The sequence below is a fragment of the Desmodus rotundus genome, chromosome 2, assembly GCF_022682495.2.
Source record: "Desmodus rotundus isolate HL8 chromosome 2, HLdesRot8A.1, whole genome shotgun sequence".
Classification (NCBI taxonomy): domain Eukaryota; kingdom Metazoa; phylum Chordata; class Mammalia; order Chiroptera; family Phyllostomidae; genus Desmodus; species Desmodus rotundus.
In genome coordinates, this window is record NC_071388.1 from 194831542 (window position 1) to 194851673 (window position 20132).

Below are 20132 nucleotides of genomic sequence, written 5' to 3' on the forward strand. Positions count from 1 at the left end.
CAAAGCCCCCAGTTTACGCATAGTCCAAATACTCTAAGTGCTCCCATCAAGGTATGAAGGGCAAAGCAAGAGTTTTAGGTCTGAAACTGGTGTTGCTGCTTAGAAGTTTACAGTAGAGATCATGTGAGTCTCAGTTTCTTTACCTATATAATGGGAATATCATCCTGTTTCAGTTTTCCATGCTGCGTAACAAACAACCCCAATGTAACTACTTCTCACAATCCTTTTGGTCAGGAATTTGTCAAAACTCAGCTTGGTGGTTCTGCTCCTTATGGCAGAACTATTGGCTGTGGGCATTCAGCTAAGTGTACTCCACTGGCAGCCAGGCTAGGCTGGGCTGAACAGTCCCAGGGACTTCACTCATATTTGTCTAGTGCCTCAGAGCTTCTCCAGAGGCCTCCTGCTTTCCATGTGCCGAGCGTAGGCTTCCTCACAGCATGGTGGCCTCAGTGTAGTTGGACTTCTTGCCTAAGGCTGGTTTTCAAAATAGACCATGCCAAACTGGGAGGCAGAAGCTGCCAGTCTCTTCTTCACTTCCAGTCTTAGAAGTTACACAGCTTTGCTGTTGCTCTCTATTGGTCAACACACGTCACAGAACCAGCCAAAATTCAAGGGAAGGGGAGCTAGACTCCACCTCTCGATGGGAGAGTGGCAAAGGACGTGCAGCCATTGTACTCCATCCCACGTCTTCATAGACTTGTGGAAAGGATGTTTTTGAACTATGAAAGCACTCAGCAAAGCACTTAACACAAGAAGTATGTCAAATTTATGCCTAAGAAATGGTAGTTACTGTAAGGATAAGGATAGAAAGCTGATTTTTTTTTCCTGGGTCATGATTGCAAATAGACACCCAACTCAGACTAGCTTGATACAAAGAAAAATAATTAATGAGTCTTATAGGTATAAGGGGCAAGTCCAGGGGTAAGACTGATGCAGGCACAGCTGAACCCATGGTCCCAAGGGATGTCCTAAGTCTCTTTTCCCACCCCCGCCTCACCCCCACCTCTATGGTTTCTGCTTATCTCTACCTCTCCTTTTTTTTAAAATTGATTTTTAGAAGTAGAACGAAAGAGAGAGAGACATCAATTTGTTATTCTCATGATTTATGTATTCATTGGTTGGTTCTTATATGTGCCCTGACAGGGTATCAAACCCACAACCTTGGCATATATATTCTAACCAACTGAGCTACCCGGCCAGGGTCTTTGTGTCTCCTTCCATGCCACCGTCATTCTCTCCTGCTGCAGATGGACTTTCTTTAAATGGCAGCTCTATGTCTGCATTCTTAGAGCTGGTGACCTGAAAAAGGAAGGCCTTCCCAGCAGAGGTCCTGAGAGACCCCGGTTGGGTCAGGTCGGGTCACTTGCCTATTCCTGCACCAATAACAGTGTCCAGGAAGATGTCCTGCTATGACTGGGATTGGCAGCCCCCCTAAGACCACAGGGAATAGGGGCACAGGGATGACAGCAGAGTTCTTCAAATGAAACACGAGGAAGGGAACTCATCTTGGATGTGACAGACCCTAACCACGGTTTTCAATGCATCTGTCTTCCTCTACAATGTCCCCCCAGCCACATCTATGGCCTGGTTCAGCTCGCAAGGATCAGGTGGGGGCCCCAGAGTGTGGCATGTATAGAGAGGGGGTGGGAATAGGTTGCTGTGGGAAGGAAGAAGGGGCACGTGGGTTTTCCTTCCTGCTTCTCCTGGCTCCCTCAGGTTAAATGCCTGGACAGTAGGGATGTGGCATGGAGAATTTGGACTCAGAACTTCTCGACCCAAGTGGGCTTGGATAACTTACCAAGGGAAAAAAGTGGAACTGGCATTGTGGGCCACGCAGAGGCGAAAGGAAACTCCCTACAGACAGGGTTTAGATTCAGTGCTCTGCCTCTCCCCACAGCTCTGCAATGGGTATTTAAAAAATAATCTCCTGTACTTCTCTCAGAGACCACCAGAGGGTGCACTGAGCCCGGTTTCCCTACGAAAAGGGACCAACTGACAGGTCCTTTGGGGAACTCGGAGTGGTAGGTAGGACAGGGTAGGGTGAAAAGAAACACGAGACCCACAGACAGCTTGGGTCAAGCTGCTAGGGTTCCAGACTGTCTGGGATGTCTCCCTCCCCCTCGTTACTTCTAGGCCCTGAGGGTATGGAGTGTATGGAGTGGCTGATTTAGAGAGGGAAACTGAGGCAGTGGCATGAACTAATACCAACTCAAGCAGGTTAAAAGGAATTCAGAGGAAGTAGCATGATATAGTGAAAAAGGCCTGGTTTGCTAGCTTGACCTTAACCAAGTTAATCTCTCTGAGCCTTAGTTTTCCCATCATGAAATGGGGGTGTCTGGCAGCTTGTTAGTACATTGAAAGAGTACACTGCAATCTTTAGCTGCTAGTCACATATTGGTGGCCCATCTTGTGTGACTCAGCCCAGCAGGAGTCTGGGAACTACCATCTGCAAAAAGTGAGAATAAGGGCCTGAGAGGCACCATTTTGACCATTAGCCTGGTCCTTTAAGTTCAGAGGTGGCTCTGTGCTCTGCACTGCTGCCTGGGAAGGGCCTTGAAAGAGAGCTCAGAAATGCCCCATTGCAGCCCCTCCCCCTGCTGATCCAGTTGCTCGGCCCCAGGCACAATCTGAGCCACCAAGGCTGAGTGATGGAGGACATGTGGAACCAAGGAGATGGGAGAAGAGCACAGAGATGCTCCAGGTGTGTGCATGACCATTTCAGGGACAGCCAGATATGCAGGCAGATGGACGGGAGGCCTCCTGGAAGGCTCAGGAGGACTCAAAAAACATACCCACTTCCCTTCAATGACCAAACACATTAGGTGTTTGGGAGACTGAAGCAGCAAGCTATGCTCCCTTACCTTGCTGAGGGGCTTTGGCCCCCCAGACCCAGACAATAGGTCAAAGTGCTCCTTTATCAGTGTGGAACTCCTTCCCTCACCAAGACAACCCTCTCTGGCAGAACATCAGGGCTGAAGGTCCCACCTGTTCTCACCCTGGTGCCTCCGCAGCTCACCCTTCCCTGAAACCTCCTCCAGAGCCACCACAGCTGGAACCATTCTCCGAGGTGCCTTGCAGCCCTGGTGCTCCCCCACCCCCAGTGGCCCCTGTAATTGTGGTCTCAGTCTGCGGCTGCAGGGGCTGGGGCTGAGCTGAGGGCCAGAGCCCAGGGTGGGGCAAAGGGGCTGCCCATGGCATGGGTCACATGGGGCTAGGCCAGAGCCCCATGTGACCCATGTAACTCTTTCTGGGCTTCATCGGCACATAGACCAAGGCCCTGTGCCTACGTATGCCCTCTCCTCCCTGAAGTGTGGAGGGCTGCCCCAGGCTTGGGTGCTTTTAAACCCTCATGTCATCAGTCCAGAACCACGCCCCAGGGCAAGCAAGGCTGGGGCATCATTCTCTGCCTGCTGGGGTTTCAGAGAAAGGGTCTTCTCCCTCTCCTGTACATGTGTATAGTTCATGAACAGTAGGGGGTGGGAGAGCAAAAAGTTCCTCCCTCATTAGAGGGAGGCCAAAGGAAAAAAAATTCAGTCCCTCAAGCAGATCAAAAATGTTTGCCAAATGTGGTCCTCGCAAAAATCACTGGGGATACCAGTTAGAAATTCAGACCCCCAGGCCTTGTCCCTGGAAAGGATGATTCAGCTGCTTGGGAATGGAATCAGTATTCCCACAATGGCCCACACCAAGGGATACATATGATGCGTGGATCACAGGAAATGCTAGTGTGGGCACTAGACAGGGAGTAAGGAGGATGAGGGACCCAATCAGTGTGTCACATTCCTAACTGAGTGTGTTCCTAATCCTTTCTGGGCCTCAATTTCCCCAGCAGCCAATGGGAGCATGACTCCTCAGCCTGGTTTGCCCCTGCCGGTGCCCTCTCCCACCCTGGGCTCATGCTTCCTTCCTGGGTTGAGTCTGGTCCTGCCTGGTCTCTCCCTATACCCTTCCCAAACACCCTGTGCCTGCAGCCTGGTGGGAGACAGTGGGGAGGGGAGGGGTGGACGGGGTCAAACAAGGCTGTGGCTGACGCAGACTGCTTCCTGCCCCCGGCTCTTTTCTGGCTGTCCAGCCAGACTGCTCCCCCCCACAGCCCCACCCCCCATCACCCCCAGGAGCCTCAAGCCCTTAATTCCTGACAGCTGCAGTGCCTGCAGGCAGAAATGGGGGAGTGAAAGGAGGAGCGTGCTGTCAGCCTGCTGTTGCTCAGGCTGCCTCCACCACCTGACAGTCTGGGAACAGGGGAGGCCCCACACCTCCTCTCCAAATCCCAGGAATGGCCAGTTCCAGGAAAAGTGCCCCTTTTTGTCTCTGAGCCCAGAGGTCCCAGTAGTTTGTCCTTAAACCAGTAGGGGCTCTCTTCGGAGAAACAGAAGTGTGGCTGGGAGGGATGTGTGTGCATAGAGTGGGAGGCTTGTACCCATTTTACAGAGGAGGATGCTAAGGCCACAGTGAGAATTAGGATTCATTATCAGGGCCCAGATTAGAACCAGAACCAGAAGCTGAAGCCTCTGTCCCCAACCCTCTGGCTCTCAGGCCCTTGCCCTGGTCCAGTATACTCAGCCCAGTGTTCAGGTATGGAGGCAAGACAGGAAGGGATCCCAGAGAGGAGTGACCTGGGCCAGGAGGCTGGTGTTGGGAACTCCCAGAAGACCAAGTACAGGCGGCAGAGCCAGGGCAAGACCTGGACCCTCCGAAAGCAGGGCCTTGGCAAGCAGTACTCAGTGTCTGGGTGGTTGCTGCTGTGTGCAGAGTCAAGCGAACTGGGCTTGGTTCCAGCTCTTCCACCTACTTGCTGTGTGGCCTTGAGTAAGTCATGACCCTCTCTGAGCCTCAAGATTTTCTTTTGATATAAAAGAGGATGAAATATGCTGACCTCAAAGCACACTTTTAGGATTAAAAGGCTCTCTAATTCCCTCCTCCTGGGATGTGCCATCCCTGGGTGCTCTGCTCCCAGACAAGCTTTTGCTGCTGGAGTCCTAGCAATTTTACCTTCATTGGCTAGATGAGGTGACTAGATGGGGTGGGCCTCCTCAACCCCATTTCCCAGGGGAAGAGGGTGGCTCAGCGAGCAGCAGGCGCCTGCTTAAGGTCACACAGTGAAGGAGAGCAAGATCCAGAAGCTGCCAACCCCCTTTGCAGGATCCCACACCTGCCTCATCAGCCAAGCCCGGGAAGTCCCCCCTGAAGTGGGGAAGGCGAGTAGAGGGGCCAACCTCTCCCCTCCAGCCCTTGCAGGTGTGTATATTGGCGGAGGGGGCAGGGAGGGGGACCGCTCCCCAGCAGCTGCAACTCAGCCAGGCACCCACACCCCCCAGTAACACACACCTTCCGACACAAACCGGCACGTCCTGCGCACTGGCACCTCCCTGTGCCTGAGCGCACACACTCCAACACCTCTCCTTCCTCTGCCCGCCGCATGGCCGCTCCCACCCGGAATCCTGAGTGGACGCAGTGGCCTCAAGTCTCGTACACTCCTCCACCCACCCCGTCGTGACGTCACGTGGGGTAGAGCCCGGAGACACTCTACGGGGCGGGGGGAGAGGAGGCGGCGGAGCTCCCAGAGCTGGGACAGTCACTCACTCTCTGCGCGGTGGGGCCGGGCACAGACAGCGCCGCCCCCCCTCCAGCCCCCACCCCGTCCCGCCCCACACGCCCTCGGAAGCACAGGCTCGCGGCGCAGCGCTGGGGGGCTCCCGGGTACCCCAGCCTCCCGTCCCCAGCCCGCAGCACATCCGGGCCCCCCTTACCCTCCAGAGGTATCAGGAGTTGTCGCAGGGGGGCCTCGGGAAATTCCCTGGACCCCTGTGCCAGGAGGTGCCCGGTGTGCCCGCCCGCCACCCCCCCCCCGGGGGCGGTGCCCGGGGGCGCTGCCCCATGGATCGGGGAGGCGGGCGCCGTCTGCTCCCGAAGCCGTGACCCAAGTCGGAGCCGTGTGTCGCAGCCACCCCGACCCCCGCGGATCATGCGCCGTCGGCCCTGGCTCGCCAGTCCCGCTGGGCTGTGAGCCCCCCACTCCCCGCCCGTCACGGCCCACGCGCCATGGGCAGCACCCACCCTTGCCCCTGGCTGCGGCTTCTCCGACCCGGGCCCCAGCCGCGGCCCGCGCTGTGCGCGCTGCTGTTCTTCCTCCTGCTGCTGGCTGCCGCCCTGCCCAGGTGAGCCCTCACCTTACGCTCCGCCCTCCTGGAGAGCTGGGACCCCCAGCCTCAGGGGCGTCTGGCGCTCCTGCTGGGGCAGGGGACCTTGAAAGGAGGGAGGGACAGTGTCGCAGGAGAGTTCTGGTGCCCAATGAAAGTGCTCTCATAGGAGGACGTTGAGCTGGTGACAGAATATGGGCAGTCCGAGGAGACAGGGCTGTGCCCAGCAGAGCGATGGCTACTAGAAGGGAAGGTGTGTGTACGGGGGTGGGGAGCGAGTACCAAGTTGGAGTTCTGTGCTGTTCTGGGGGAATGCGCCCCACCCCAGGAAGCTCCAACTTCCCTGCTCCACCTTGGAGATGGCCCACAGGCAGGGACAGGGGTTGGGGGCTGGAAGGGTGTAGCCCAGGTGGGGTCAGGGAGCGACTGCAGATGGACGTGTTCTGTGTGTGTGTGTGCGTGCGTGTGTGTGTGTGTGTGTGTGTGTGAGGGGGTGAGCCCAGCAAGCTATGTTGCAAACAGCAGTCTCTGTGCACATGTGAGAGCGCCTGGGTGAGCGTGTAAAACGAACACGGTGCATATTTGTGTATCTTTGCGTATGTGTGCGACTGTGTCTGATGAAGTTGGCATGTGTGTAAGTAAGTGTTCCTGGGTCTGGGTGTTCCCCTCACTGTGTGGAAGTATGTCTTTGAGAATACGACTCTCCGAAATACGTCTTTAAGGGTGGTCTTCTGGGGAAGGCTGTGTGTGTGAGCAGCTCTGCCCAGGATGTACTTATTAAACACAGCGTGTGCAGCCATTCTGGATGTGTGCATTTGCACGCGTTAACCTGGGTGGGTGTGCAGCTCCATGGGTTTTGTTGGAAGTGGTGAGAAGGTCAAGGAAAGGAGAATGCTTTAGGGGTACACTGACGGGCCCAAACCTAAAAGGCAAGGGTTGAAACACGGGGACTATGGCAACTGTGTACTGTTAGATGGGGTCTTCCTGGTCCCCCAAACACTCACCCACCCCCATCCCACATGCCTGCAGGTCTGCACCCAATGACATTCTGGGCCTCCGCCTTCCCCCGGAGCCCGTGCTCAACGCCAACACCGTGTGCCTGACGTTGCCCGGACTGAGCAGGCGACAGATGGAGGTGTGTGTGCGCCACCCTGACGTGGCGGCCTCAGCCATCCAGGGCATCCAGATCGCCATCCACGAGTGTCAGCACCAGTTCCGGGACCAGCGCTGGAACTGCTCGAGTCTCGAGACTCGAAATAAGATCCCCTACGAGAGTCCCATCTTCAGCAGAGGTAGATGCCCCTCATCTTGCTCCTCTCCCCTCCCCACCCAGCACCCCCACCCCAGGGCCGACCTCCCAACCATCCCAACCCACTCCCTCAAACTGGCAACCTCCCCAGGTGCCCATCTGCCAGCCAGCCTGCTCTCCTGCCTCTGTCTGGTCTCCGAAAGCCACCCCCCAACACCCGGGGCAGATGTGGCTCCAGCTGGGCTGTGTGGGCCAAGGGTGACAGGTCCCATGCCTGAGGACTGGACTCATGGGTTGTCCCGTCATTGACGCTGAGTGTGTCAGGCCCAGAAACATCTGTATCTGTGATCTGCCTCCCTTTACCCTCTCCCTAGCAAGCAGCACTGAGGTTGGCAAGCCTGTGATAAAGTACCCAGAGTCAGCATGAAGAGGGGTTGGGGACTTTTGCCAAATGGCGTAGGTGAGGGAAGCCTGGGCAGGTAAAAGGTCCGCACTTCCGAAGAAGCTCTTCCCAGCAGGGCGCGCCACCAGCCTCTGTGTCATCCTCGCCGCTTTGGGAAGCTCTCTCTGAATCAGAGGTGCTGGGGGGTGAGGGGGGTTCTCGCTTCCAGCCCAGCAGGCCTGGTGGCCCCGCCAACTCCCTTTCCCCCACGACTCAGAGAAATGGAAGCCCGCTCCTGTGCTCCCTCCCCACCGCTGGGTGACCCAGGTCTCACCTGGGCAACCCTGAGAATGGCTTGGGTTGGAGATGGAGGAAGGTTTTGTCACTCACTTCTGCTCACACCCACCTCCTGTGTTGGTATCTTAGGCCTTCACTCAGGTCCTTTGGGGAAGATGGGGTCCTGCCCCCTGGATGGGCCTAGCTGGGTGTCTATATGTCCCCCTCTCAGCCGTTTGGGCGGGGTTGTGTGGAGACCCGGCTCCTTGGGACTTGTCCAATTCTCAGTTGACAGTGGAGGAGAAAGGAGGTGTACTCCTATACCCTTTGGCCTTGGGACCTGAGGCTTCTGGGATAATCAGACTCCAATGGACCCATGACTTCAGGGAGAACTTAGAGAGCCACGGCCTTTCCCTTTTCAGCAAGACCGACCCCTCTGAGCTTTCCCTGGGCCCCAAGTCAGAGGCCATCCTAGTCTCCCCCGGCCCATCCCCACGCTGCCCGCCCCGCCCCCGCCTGCTCTCCCTCCTGCCTCCCCCCGCGAGCCCGGGGCGCTGTTTCTCCCTGGCTGAGCCCAGCCCGACGCGTGTGGCGGCATGCAGCCGCGAACTAATCCCCTGCGGGCCGCGGCAGACGGCTCCCGGGCCCAGCAGTGCTGCTCTGAAAGGGGCGCCCCCCACCCGGCGCTGAGCTCCAGCCCCGCCCGCTCCGCCGCGCGCGAGCGTCTCCAGCCCTCCGAGAGCCGCGGGCCCGGACCCCGGCAGGCCGGCCCAGCCGGCGCCCCGTCCCGCCCCAACGCCCGCGCTGGCGGACACGAAGTGACAGGCCTCTGCACCTTTCCTGCCCCCGCCGGGCCAGGCCGGCGCTCGTCGCCGCCGCGCGCCCACTCCCACTCCGGGTTTCTAGGTCACCCGCGTACCCCGAAGCCTCGGTCTCCCTCCAGCGCTCGGGTCCCGGTGGTGAGGACACCATAGCCCTCGCTTCGGTTTTGTTCCCTGGGGACTCGGGTGGACGCTGAGCTTCACACCCTGTCGCTTCCGAAAGGGCAAGGCAAAGCAAGCTCTTTACCCCTCCCGGGCCTTGGTGTCCCCTCTTCCCCTCTGGTCCTCCTGTCCCCTCTAGACTGAAGGAAGCCAGGCGTCCTAGTGGCTGCGCCCGGGAAGGCCCGCGAGGTCTGGTGGAGAACGTGAGGTCTTTGACACAGGGGGCGAGCTGTGAGTGATGGAACCGCGCCGGGTTGGCGCGGCGCCAGGCGCTCCCGGGTTCACCTGCAGTTTAATAAGCGGGAGGTGAGCTGGGGGGACGGGTGGGGGGAGAGGTTAGGGGTGGAGGGGGAGACTTGCCAGGGCTAGCCGGGCGGGGCGGCGCCCAAAGCGGGGAGGGGGTGGGACAGCGGCTCCTGGCTCCGAAGGGAAGCTGGGCTCCTTCCTCCGGCCTCAGAACAATGACGTCCTACACTTCTTGGGCTTCTGCTCCCGAACTGGGACACCTCATCTGTACCTCTCCCTCGAGTAGGGGACTCGGGGCTTCTGGAAGGAAATTCCACTCCTCCCTCAAAGAACCACCATTCCGCCCCTCTCTCAGGCCACATCCCTGTTCACCCTCATGGGGTCATTTCCTGGTTGGTCTTGGCCTGTCACCTCGAGGACTAGCTGAATTTAAATCCCATGGGACCACTCTTGGTGGCACCCAGCCCCTGGTCTGGGCACTTCCCAAATTTCACTTCTTTTTAAGCTACGTACTGTCCATTTTGGGGTCAGGTGACCTCAGTTTCCCCGGGTAGAATATCAGGGTGTGGAGCCCCACTCTGACCCAGGCCGCCGATGTGGTTTCTGAAAGGTGCATTTTGCCATGTTTAAAATACAGACTGCTAGGAGAGGTGGTCTCTTGGGGCTTCCATCTTAATGCTTTTACTGTCATCTAATTGTCCTCGAGGTGGGCTGGGCTGAAGGGTTAGGGCTCTAATGTAGCACGGAGAAGGAGAGGAGACTGACAACCTAGAGGAGGTGCTTGGGAAGGCAGGGCGTATAATAGGGCTTTACCTAGCCAAGGAGAGGATTGGGAGGCGGTGCTGGAGCCTGGGATTGGGCCCGGGAGAGGGGCCTCTAGGGGGCTGGAGTCAGAAAAAGGCTGTATCCTAAGTGCCAGAGGCACTGGTATCCCCAGCTTTTTGTTCTATGCTCCAGAGGGTTGGTGCCTGGGTGGGTGGGGTGCTGGGCAGAACATCAGCTGGAGGGGAGCTCTTCCTTGTGAGGACTAGAGAAACCCATCCATCTCTTACTCAGGGTGCAGGGACCTGAGGGAGATTTGAGGACAGAGCTGCCTCAGACTGGACCTGGGCCCTGGAGTGAGAAGAGATGAGAGGACAGAGAGAGGCTCGCTGGAGGGAGTGAAGGAGATTCAGAGAGCAGGTCCTGGAGTCCCACGCAGTTTAGGTGATGCCCTCCCTAAGGCCCAGACCTACTCGAAAAGAGGGTTCATGAGGCCTTGCAGCAAGCCAGGGTCCCAGTGCAGGGGCAGCCAGCAAATTAGAGCCCAGCCTCTGTTCTCCAAAGCCCTGGCTTGCTCTTCTCCCACCTCCCTTTTACATCCATCCTCAGAGAGTCTTGGTTTTATGCCTAGGTCTCCAGGCTTGGGGTACGTGGTAGCACTCAGTGGGAATACAGAGGTACAGACAGTCATATCCCAGGGTTACCTGAGGTCCTATCAGTCTAATGGCACCCAATAAATCAGTCAACACATACTGTGGACTTGCTGTGTGTCAGGCACTTTTCTAAAGCACTTTATCTATACTTTAGGACCCTCAATCCCCACTCCGTAGGTCCTGTTATTATCCTCATTTTACACATGAAGCTAAGAGAGGATTTGTCACACAGCTTGTAAGTGAGCTGCGGAAGCAGGACTCTAGTGCAGGCCAGCTGACTAGAGATTGCGCCCCACCCCTGCCCTATTGCCTGCCCCGATCTCTGTGTGCCCAGAGCAGAGCTGTGCAGTGAAAGAGTAGCCCAAGAGATGAAAGTGATGTACACCCCCCCCTGCCCATGTCTGAGCGAACATGTAGCCACATTCAGTGTCGCCCCTAAGTGTTCCCATGTGCACACAACTCTCTACATCTCTCTCAGCCCAGGCGCATGAGCACACACAGATTATTTGCACAGAGGGAATGGAGACCAGACCTCTCGCCTTCCCTGATTCTTTGATTCACATGCACAGGGTTCAAGCTTCTCTGGACCTTCCTGGTTCCCACTAGCTCCCGAACCCTCTCTCCTCCACACTCCCCTACCCTCCAGACCTCCTCCCACAGTCCCTTCCTGGCCGTTGGCTTCAGCCTGTAGCAGCAGCTGACTCCACTTAGATGCTGGCAGTCCCTGTCCCAGATCAAAGGCAGGGCGGCTAATTGTGCGTCTTAACGAGCCCCCCACCAGTGCTCGGGGCAGCCCAGCTGGCCGTGGCCCCACCCTCTCCCCCTCCAGCTGGCCAGATGGCACAGTGCCTGCGTCTGCCCCAGACAGTCGGGGCCAGGACCGAAACTGGGGCCCTGAATGGGAACTGGGGGCAGACACGGGGGGCTGGACTTCTCTGAGGCCTGGATCTTAGAACGGAGGATGACCACACAAACCCTGCCTGAGCACACCTACATGTGACAGCTACTAGAGTCCATGGGATGGTTTCTTTTGCTGCCAGGGGGTAGGCATGGATGTTCCCTGCAGGCTGTGGGCTACATTTCTCCAGATCCTTCCAGCCTGCCCTTGAATGTAACAGAGCCTGGAAGATGGCGGTGGGCCCAGCACGTCCCTCTGGACCAGCCTCTCTCTTTTTTTTTTTTTAAATAATTTCTTTCTAGAGAGAGGGAAAGGAAGGGAGAGGAACATGGATTGGCTGCTTGTTTGCCTCTCGCATGCCCCCAGCAGGCCCACAACCCCGGCATATGCCCTGACTGAGAACTGAACCGGTGACCTTTAGGTTCACAGGCTGACGGTCAATCCACTGAGCCACACCAGCCAGGGCTGGACCAGCCTCTTGCTCTTTCCTGGTTCCATGCATAGGTAGGGCCGTAGGAACTGGGAACTGGGTTGCCTGAGTTTCTTATTCAGTGGCAGGTCTTCCCTAGAGTCAAACATCCCTCAGCAGAAAGTTGTCAGGCCTGGGAGCTAGGTCTACCTTCATAACTCCTGTGGCCTTGGGCATCCCTTTTAGGCACAGTGGGTGTGTATGGTGGGGAGATTTCTGAGGCCTGGGCTGCCTCTGGAGGTCTGAGTATCGCTATACATCCTAGGAGTGGGCTGATGACCGCCTCAGCAATAAGAGAGGTGTTTCCACAGACAAAAGGCAATGGATAAACACAGGGTGTGCTCTCCAGCTTGGGTCTGCCCTCCTTTTCCCTGAGCCCTGCCTCCCAGAGCAGTGCCTGTTCCTCTGCAGCTCCAACCAATTCCCAACAACTCCTCTGAAGGCTCCAGCCCTATCCCCATCCCTTCCTGTCTGCTCCCAAGATGCCATGAGCTGAAAGAGGAAATAGGGAGGGGCAGTCTGCTTTATGGTTTCTGGTGGCCCAGGTGACTTATTCTAGAGTGGGTCATGAGCTGCTAGGCTCTGTCCCTGATCAGGGTCACACTAAAAACAATGTCCTGAAACTATAGAAATGGTGAGTGAGGTCAGATAGCAAGAAGTCCTCAATAATAGCTAGGGTTTATATAGTGCTTATTATGAATATGGTATTATTTTAAGCACTTTAAATTTACTAACTCATTTAATTCTTGGAAGAACAATGAGGCAGATAATAGTAACCCTGTTTTACAGATGACAAAACTGAGGCACAGGGAAGTCAAGTCACTCGGCCAAGGTCACATAGCTATTGATATTTAGTAAGTGGAAGAACCAAGAATTGAACCAGGCAATCTGACTTTAGAGTTCATATTCTTAACTACTATTATACATCTTGTGTGGGTTTTTTCATTGTTTTGTTGTTGTTGTTGTTGCTATTGTTGTTGCTGTTGTTGTTTTGGCTGGGCAGGAAGAGGAGGACAGACCCTGAGATGCAGATGGTGAGCATTAGGGTAGGAGTGGGCTGGGGTCTCTGTCCAGTGCTGGCCAGCTCTCTGGATCTGTGAGTCCTCTGAGAGCATGTCCTCCAAGTCTTTGGTGCTGGGTTAGAAGGACTCAGAGTTTCTCCTCTGGACCTCTGACCTCTCCCAAGGCCATCAGTCTCTGGCCAGATTTGGGCTTCCTCAACAGAGGCCCAAAGCACAAATTCTCCTCCTTCTATTGGGTCTATTATTGCTCTTGGCTTCTCCTATTGCCCACACAGGTTCAGAGGCTGGTCAGAAACTTGTACCAGAACCTGCTCCTTGCTAGTCCTTTCTCAGATGCAGAATAAGCAAGAAGCAGCTTGTGGATCCAGGAGCCAGACACTCCTCTGCAAGTAGGCCTTCCCCTGCCACAGGCTGAGACCTACCCAGGCTTCCCCAGAGAACAGGTCAGGCTGGGCACACCAAGGAGGAAAGCAGTATAGACAAGTCAGTGGCCAGGCTGGCCCAGCCCTGAGTCCCTGATAGTGGCTCATCAGGGAGTCTGTGCCCCCCTGAGCATCCCAGGGGAAGTGTCTGCCTTAGCTCACCCTCCCCTCTCAGTTGTCAACACTACTATGTGCTTGACCCCATGCAAGGCACAGGGGATCCCTGGGGCATCCCTCAAACAACTCTCCGCTGACCTAGACTCACCACATGTGGCTGGGTGGTGACCTTTTCAGAGCAGACTTTCAGGGATGTCCTGTGGACAGCAAAGGGGGCAACTCTGCTGGTGCCTTTCTCTGCCTGTCACATCTGGGCCTCAGAGAAGGTCCCAGGGTGGGTCTGAGGGGGCACCAGGCAGGCAGTCCTGAGCCCAGGAGCTTTAGGACGACACCAGCTCTTCTGGCTTACCTTTCTGCCCATTACCATTTCCTGCAGCTTGGAATTCCGTGACTGGTAATTTATGCCTTCGGTTGCATTTGCCTTCTTTCTGCAGGTGTGTTGTTAAAATGCAACTATTACATGAGAGGTAGTCGATTAAGTACCTGATCTTCAAAAGAATGTTTACCAGATACTTTCTGTCCAACAGGAGAGATGTAGACACAAATTCTGAGCTTGCTAGGGGGTGGTGGTAGTGAAACGGAGAAGGGAGTGCAAAAGAGGAGGGCTAAGGGGGAGACCTCCGCCACTCCAGCCTCTGTGCTGAACTTCCGATGTGATTTGTGACCCCCTTTGACTCTGTGCCCTGTAACAGACCTTCCCCCAACACTAGGCCTCAGTTTCCCCTCAATACGGTGAGAAGATTGAGTAGGGAAGGCAGAGGAATGGGATGTCAAGGCCGCTCTGAGCCTGTGTTTCCCTGATCTCTACCCGCAGGTTTCCGAGAAAGTGCCTTTGCCTACGCCATCGCCGCAGCCGGCGTAGTGCACGCGGTGTCCAATGCGTGCGCCCTGGGCAAACTGAGGGCGTGTGGCTGTGATGCATCCCGGCGCGGGGACGAGGAGGCCTTCCGTCGGAAGCTGCACCGCCTGCAGCTGGACGCGCTGCAGCGCGGTAAGGGCCTGAGCCATGGGGTTCCCGAACACCCAGCCCTGCCCCCTGCCAGCCCTGGCCTGCAGGACTCTTGGGAGTGGGGCGGCTGTAGCCCGGACGTGGGCTTTGGGGAACGCTTCTCTAAGGACTTTCTGGATTCCCGGGAGCCTCACAGAGACATCCACGCACGCATGAGGCTCCACAATAACCGAGTCGGGAGGCAGGTGAGAACTACCTTCGTTATCCCCTCCCTCTGCACCAAATCCCTCTGCCAAGCCCCGCCCCCCCAGCCTACCTCTCCTCTGGGGACCACAGGGCTCCCCCTAACTCAGCAATTTCCTCATTGCCCCCTCCTAATCCAGTCAAGAAGCATGCACTGAACACCTATGTGCTAGGCACTTCATTAGCACTGGGGACAGAGTGCAGAAACACTCAGAGGGCTAGCTGTGCCCTCAAGAGCTAGCCTTCTGCTGAGCAGCCTGCTCTACTCATTTCCTCTGGGAACTCGGGTGAAAGACAGGGTTGCAGACAGACTTCAAGGGTCTCGGCCTGGCTCTGCCACCCTCTCTCCTCCCCTTTGAAGTGAGAAGGGTGGACTGGATCACCCATGAGGCCCATCAGCTCTAGTGTCCCATGATTCTGTGATATCCTCTGCTGCGCCCCTCCTCCCCAACCTTCCTGTGCAAATGGGGAACTCCTCAAAGTGGGCTTCTCAGGGACTGCTGTGGAGCTGTGCTCTAGGCTCCCCTACCCTCCAATGTTCACACTAACTCAAAGGTCTCATTCATTTAAGAGAGAGAGAGACAGACAGACAGACAGACGGAGAGGAAATGAAAGTACTAGTAAACTGGACTTACTGAGTGCTTACTATAGGTTAGGCACTGTTTGGAGCACTTTACTACATACTAGCCTGTTTAATCCATACAACTTCCTGTTGAGGGTACTATTACGAACCTCAGGTTAAGACATGGAAACTGAGGCACAGAGAGACTAAACTTACACAAGGGGATGTAACCAGCGAGAAAGTGGTAGAGGCAGGATGCACCCCCAGGGCAGCGGAGCTTAATGCAGCCCATTCTATGTGCCCACCTACACTAAGGTGCCTCCTCACCCTTGTGGTAGCTCAGCACCCTCCTTTCCCGATTATTTGGCCTCCTCCCCTTCTCTTGCCCTTCCAGGCCTGCTCAGGCCTTGGTCCTGGTTCCCCCTCACTCTGGCTAGCACCCTTTTCATCTCACTCCCCTTGCTCCTGGCCTCTCAGCCCAGGCTGGTTCACCTTCTCCTTCCACAAAAACTCCAAGCTGATTCAGCTCTTCCCATTCTGACTTAGAGGTGAGGTAAACTGAGGCATGTCCACCCTCAGGTCCAGCCCAGCTCCCCACCAGCCCTGCCCTGTCCATGCAGCTCTTTTCCCAAGCTTCAGTTCTATCCCAGCCCCTACCAACAGCACCGCCTCCTCCTCGTTAAACTGGTTAATTAATGGCTGCTGCCTGTGGGAAGCAGATGTTCTGGAGCTGTTGGCCAGGGCAGGCACTGGGCTGGTTCCCACGTGGTGCTGACACCGCAGGCGTCAGGAGTCCTTTAAAACTCAGAGGACGAGGGTCACTCTCTCATGGCCCTACTGCCCAGGTCTGGGGGCTCAGATCACTGCTCTCCCTGTCTGAGGGTGTTTTTTGAAGTGGAATGGTGGGAGGGAAGGACGTGGTCAACTCCCTCTGGGCCCTCTGGTGAGGCTTCTTTGGGAGGAGACTCCAGAGCAGGTTGAGAGCTGGGCAGGCCATGGGTAGGTTCTGTTCCCTAACCACCTCCTTTGGAGGTCTGGGAAACTCTCCCTTTACTTTCATTGGGTTGATGGTCGTCTGGCTCTTTGGGGTCTGTTCTCATTCTGCGTTCAAGGAAAGCCTTTGGGCCCTGTTGGTTTCACTATTTTCTAGGGGGAACGGTGGCACTCAGTATTGGGCAGAATAAGCCCCAGCTAGTATACTGGGGGAAGGGGTGTCTCCCTGGTCCCTCTCCCACTCCTTAAGCCTCAGGAGCTTGCAGGGCCCAGAGAAGGAAAGGGGCTTTCTCAGACTCCCTGCAGCCCCAACTCACAGCCTGGAGCAAGGCCAGAGGCTTTGGGGATGGGATGTAGTAGGGGCAGCAAACGCCAGTTCTTGGCCCCCATCGAGGGATGGAAGGAGAGGGAATTTCCCTGAGGATCTGGGATCCCCCCTCAGGAAGCAAGAGCCTCCCCCCCCAAGGGCCCCCTGCAGGTGCTGAAAAAGGCGGGCGGGAGCGGAGGGGGAAGCAGGAAGGAGGGAATTCCCCCAGGGCCTGGCCTGGTGGGAGGTGGATGCCAGAGCAGCAGAAGAGCACGCAGATTTCTTTTCTGGACAGCCTGGCTCAGGAGCTGTGCCACCCCGTCCCCCAACCCCGCTTCAGCCTCAGCTTTTGCCTCTGTTCAATGGCAGTTGGTTTCAAAAGCCTCTGATTCTCACAGGCCAGTGTCTTGTGTTGGAAGGAGGGCTGTGGGGCTGGCCGCAGGCGTCGCCTCTGACAGTGCCTCCCTCTGCAGGCGGTGATGGAGAACATGCGGCGGAAGTGCAAGTGCCACGGCACGTCAGGCAGCTGCCAGCTCAAGACCTGCTGGCAGGTGACGCCGGAGTTCCGCGCGGTGGGGGCGCTGCTGCGCAACCGCTTCCACCGAGCCACGCTCATCCGGCCGCACAACCGCAACGGCGGTCAGCTAGAGGCCGGCCCCGCGGGGGCACCCTCTGCGGCCCCGGGCGTTTCCGGGCCACGCCGCCGGGCCAATCCTGCAGACCTGGTCTATTTCGAGAAGTCGCCCGACTTCTGCGAGCGCGAGCCGCGCCTGGACTCGGCGGGCACCGTGGGCCGCCTGTGCAACAAGAGTAGCACAGGCCCCGACGGCTGCGGCAGCATGTGCTGTGGTCGCGGCCACAACATCCTGCGCCAGACGCGCAGCGAGCGCTGCCACTGCCGCTTTCACTGGTGCTGCTTCGTGGTCTGCGAGGAGTGCCGCATCACCGAGTGGGTCAGCGTCTGCAAGTGAGCTCAGGGCTCCCCGCCCAGACACTGGCCCTTTCTCTGCGGCTTGCAATCTTGACAGAGTCCCAGGGAGAGGAGGTCGGACCACTAAATCTTGTAGGAACCTCCCACTTTTGAGGGTCCTCAGGTTTGCAATCACGGGAAAATCTAGACCTCATCACTCACTTCTTCGGGCCGCAGGACTGATTTGCCTCTCCACTCTCCGCCCCAAGCTCAGACGGCTCAGCTCGGCTGGGAACGGCCCCACACCCTAGGGCAGTGTCAGCCAGGCAACCCCAGGCCTGTCTCCTTTCATCCCCTCACCGTTTCCCCTGGAGGGGGAGAGAAGGAATGGAAGCGGATTAAAAAGAAGAAATGGACATAACTGGGCTAAAGTAATTCTAGAGAGGCCCCAGACACCCTCCCCAACAGGCCTCCGCCCCTCGTCATTCAATGAACAAATATTTATTTTGCACTCTTTGTGGCCTGGTGCTCTTCAGGCATAAGGTGCTGGGGACACAGATGTGAATAAAAGAGACAGCACCTGCCCTCTTGGAGTTTACATGCTGGCTGGGGGAGTGGACAATAAACAAGTAAATACACAAACAAGGTCATTTCAGACAATGCTATGTGTGATGAAGAAACTAAAGCAGGGTGATGGATGTACAGTGATTTGGGGGAGTGGGGCTCCTATAGATAAAGCTACCGGGTTTTCCAGGAGGGCCTCTCGGAACTGTGATACGTATGCTTAGACCCCCATGACGGAGAGAGAGCCGTGCACATGGAGGGGAAGGGCTTCCCAGGCAGAAGCCATGTGAATGCAAAGCTCTGACGAGGAAGAGCAAAGAGGCTCATGGAGCTGGAGTGAAGAAATCAAGGGACAGATCGGCATGAGAGGAGCTGGGTGCGGGGCAAGCGTCACATCATGTGTCCTAGGCTCTGTAACGGGTTGGGATTTTGTTTAAGAGGAATGGAAACCTTGACAGGGTCTTAAGCCAGCAAGTGTCATGGTCTGATTCCCACCTGGATCATGTATGGGGGGATGGCTGAAGGGGGGACACACTGATAGCAGGGGAGCCAGTTGGGAGACTACAGCTATCTTCCAAACCAGAGATGGGGCCTGGACTGGATGGACGCAGGGGATGTTGACAAGGCGCTGGATCAAGAGTCCTTGGTGGCAGAACTCTAGCAGTCCACTTTGTGCCTGAACCCTCTGCCGCAAGCCAGGGCGAGTGGCAGTGCCCAGCAGCACCCATCAGCAGAGACAGGAGGCACTCTGAGAGGAGTAATCCTGGGCAAGACCCAGCTCAACCCAGCCCAGTGCCCCAGGGAGCAGGTGGGGCTAAAGGTGCGGCTGGGAGAAGGGTGGCGGGGGAGGGCCAGGAGACTCACTGTCTGGATTTTGGTCTCTCTGAGTCCAGGCAGGGGAGGAGAGTGGGGGGTGGGTATGTAAGACTGGGGTGGGGTGGGGACATCCTTCCTGGGCCTCTTGTGCCCCCAGATCCCCAACCAGGATGCCCTCGGCGGGTCAGCAAGCACATTCTCCCTGCCATATCCCTATGAGAACACTGCTGAGCTGGTTCCGTGCCACACTTTCCTTGGCTCTCAGATCTGATGTTTTTCTGGAACAGACCCTCAAGGAGGAGGAGGGTGGTAGAGAGGAAGATGGGATCAGGATCTTGGGGAAAGAACACTTCACCTACTTCATCCAGGTCACCTGCTGTTCACACCTGGGGATCCTGCTGTCTGCCTCAGTTCACCCCAGAATGGCACCCTTCTTGATCAATCAGACAAGAACGATGTCTTATTCCTCTCCTCAACTGCCGGCCTACAAAAAGCCCCCATATTCCTCTAGCCTTCTTCTACATCTCCCTGCCCCTAGGGAGGGGTGAGAAAGAAAGGAGGTGCCCCTGGAGGCCCACCAGCTAGGAGATTTGACCCCACTAGCTTGTCCTTAGCTCCTTCTCCTCCAATGTCTGTGTCCCAGCAGCTTCCAGACATGGCCTAGGGCAGTGTGGCCTTCCTTCCACATGCTCAGCTCCTCTGCCTCTGTGGAATACAGGGTTTCTCTCCCCATCCCCCCAAAGACAGCCTCGCAGGCAGGCAGGCAGGCAGGCAGGCGGGTGAGAGTCCCCAGGGAGGAGGGGTAGGCAGGAGCAGCCAGACACACCTGCCTCATTCCTTTCCTCTTGTTCACCCAGGAGAGTGCTGTGGGGGCTGGGTTCCTTGCCATGGCATCCCAGGGAGGAGGAGGAAAGGGATGGGGGAATGGTGGCCTGGGGAGGGGGATACTTCCCTCCCAGCAGTGTCCACTACAGCATTAGCTTTGGCCTCACCCTCCTCTGCCTTCCGTGCTTCAGGAGGACAGAGCTGGGGAAGGAGAGACTGAAGATAGGGGGTATAGGGTCAGGGTTGAAATAAGGAGGGCTGTAACACTGCAGAACATGCTGCCTCCAGAGGGAGGGGTGGGCGGTGGGGTGTGGCAGGGGGCTGGACACTAGTCCTGTCAAGTC

General features: G+C 56.7%; 1 protein-coding gene across 3 annotated transcripts; it reads left to right on the forward strand.

Moving 5' to 3' along the window:
* The first annotated feature begins 5604 nt into the window (after positions 1–5604).
* On the forward strand, positions 5605–18949 carry WNT10A (Wnt family member 10A). Of its 3 annotated transcripts, none has more exons than XM_053919082.1 (4): positions 5605–6158; positions 7170–7432; positions 14434–14813; positions 17147–18949. In XM_053919082.1, the coding sequence occupies exons 1-4, from the start codon at positions 6043–6045 to the stop codon at positions 17642–17644; spliced, it is 1257 nt and encodes a 418-aa protein (XP_053775057.1). In that variant the 5' UTR covers positions 5605–6042; the 3' UTR covers positions 17645–18949. The 3 variants fall into 3 exon arrangements, with proteins under 3 accessions (XP_053775057.1, XP_053775058.1, XP_053775059.1); XM_053919083.1 differs by lacking the exon at positions 5605–6158 and adding an exon at positions 6692–6774; XM_053919084.1 differs by lacking the exon at positions 5605–6158 and adding an exon at positions 6718–6778.
* Positions 18950–20132: the final 1183 nt, after the last annotated feature.

Bases quoted from the DNA above. Each gene is read 5' to 3' on its own strand.
- WNT10A (XM_053919082.1), top strand. From the start codon at position 6,043: ATGGGCAGCACCCACCCTTGCCCCTGGCTGCGGCTTCTCCGACCCGGG. The intron at 6,159-7,169 runs GTGAGCCCTCAC...ACATGCCTGCAG, and splicing joins CTGGCTGCCGCCCTGCCCAG to GTCTGCACCCAATGACATTC. The intron at 14,814-17,146 runs GTGAGAACTACC...CTCCCTCTGCAG, and splicing joins ATAACCGAGTCGGGAGGCAG to GCGGTGATGGAGAACATGCG.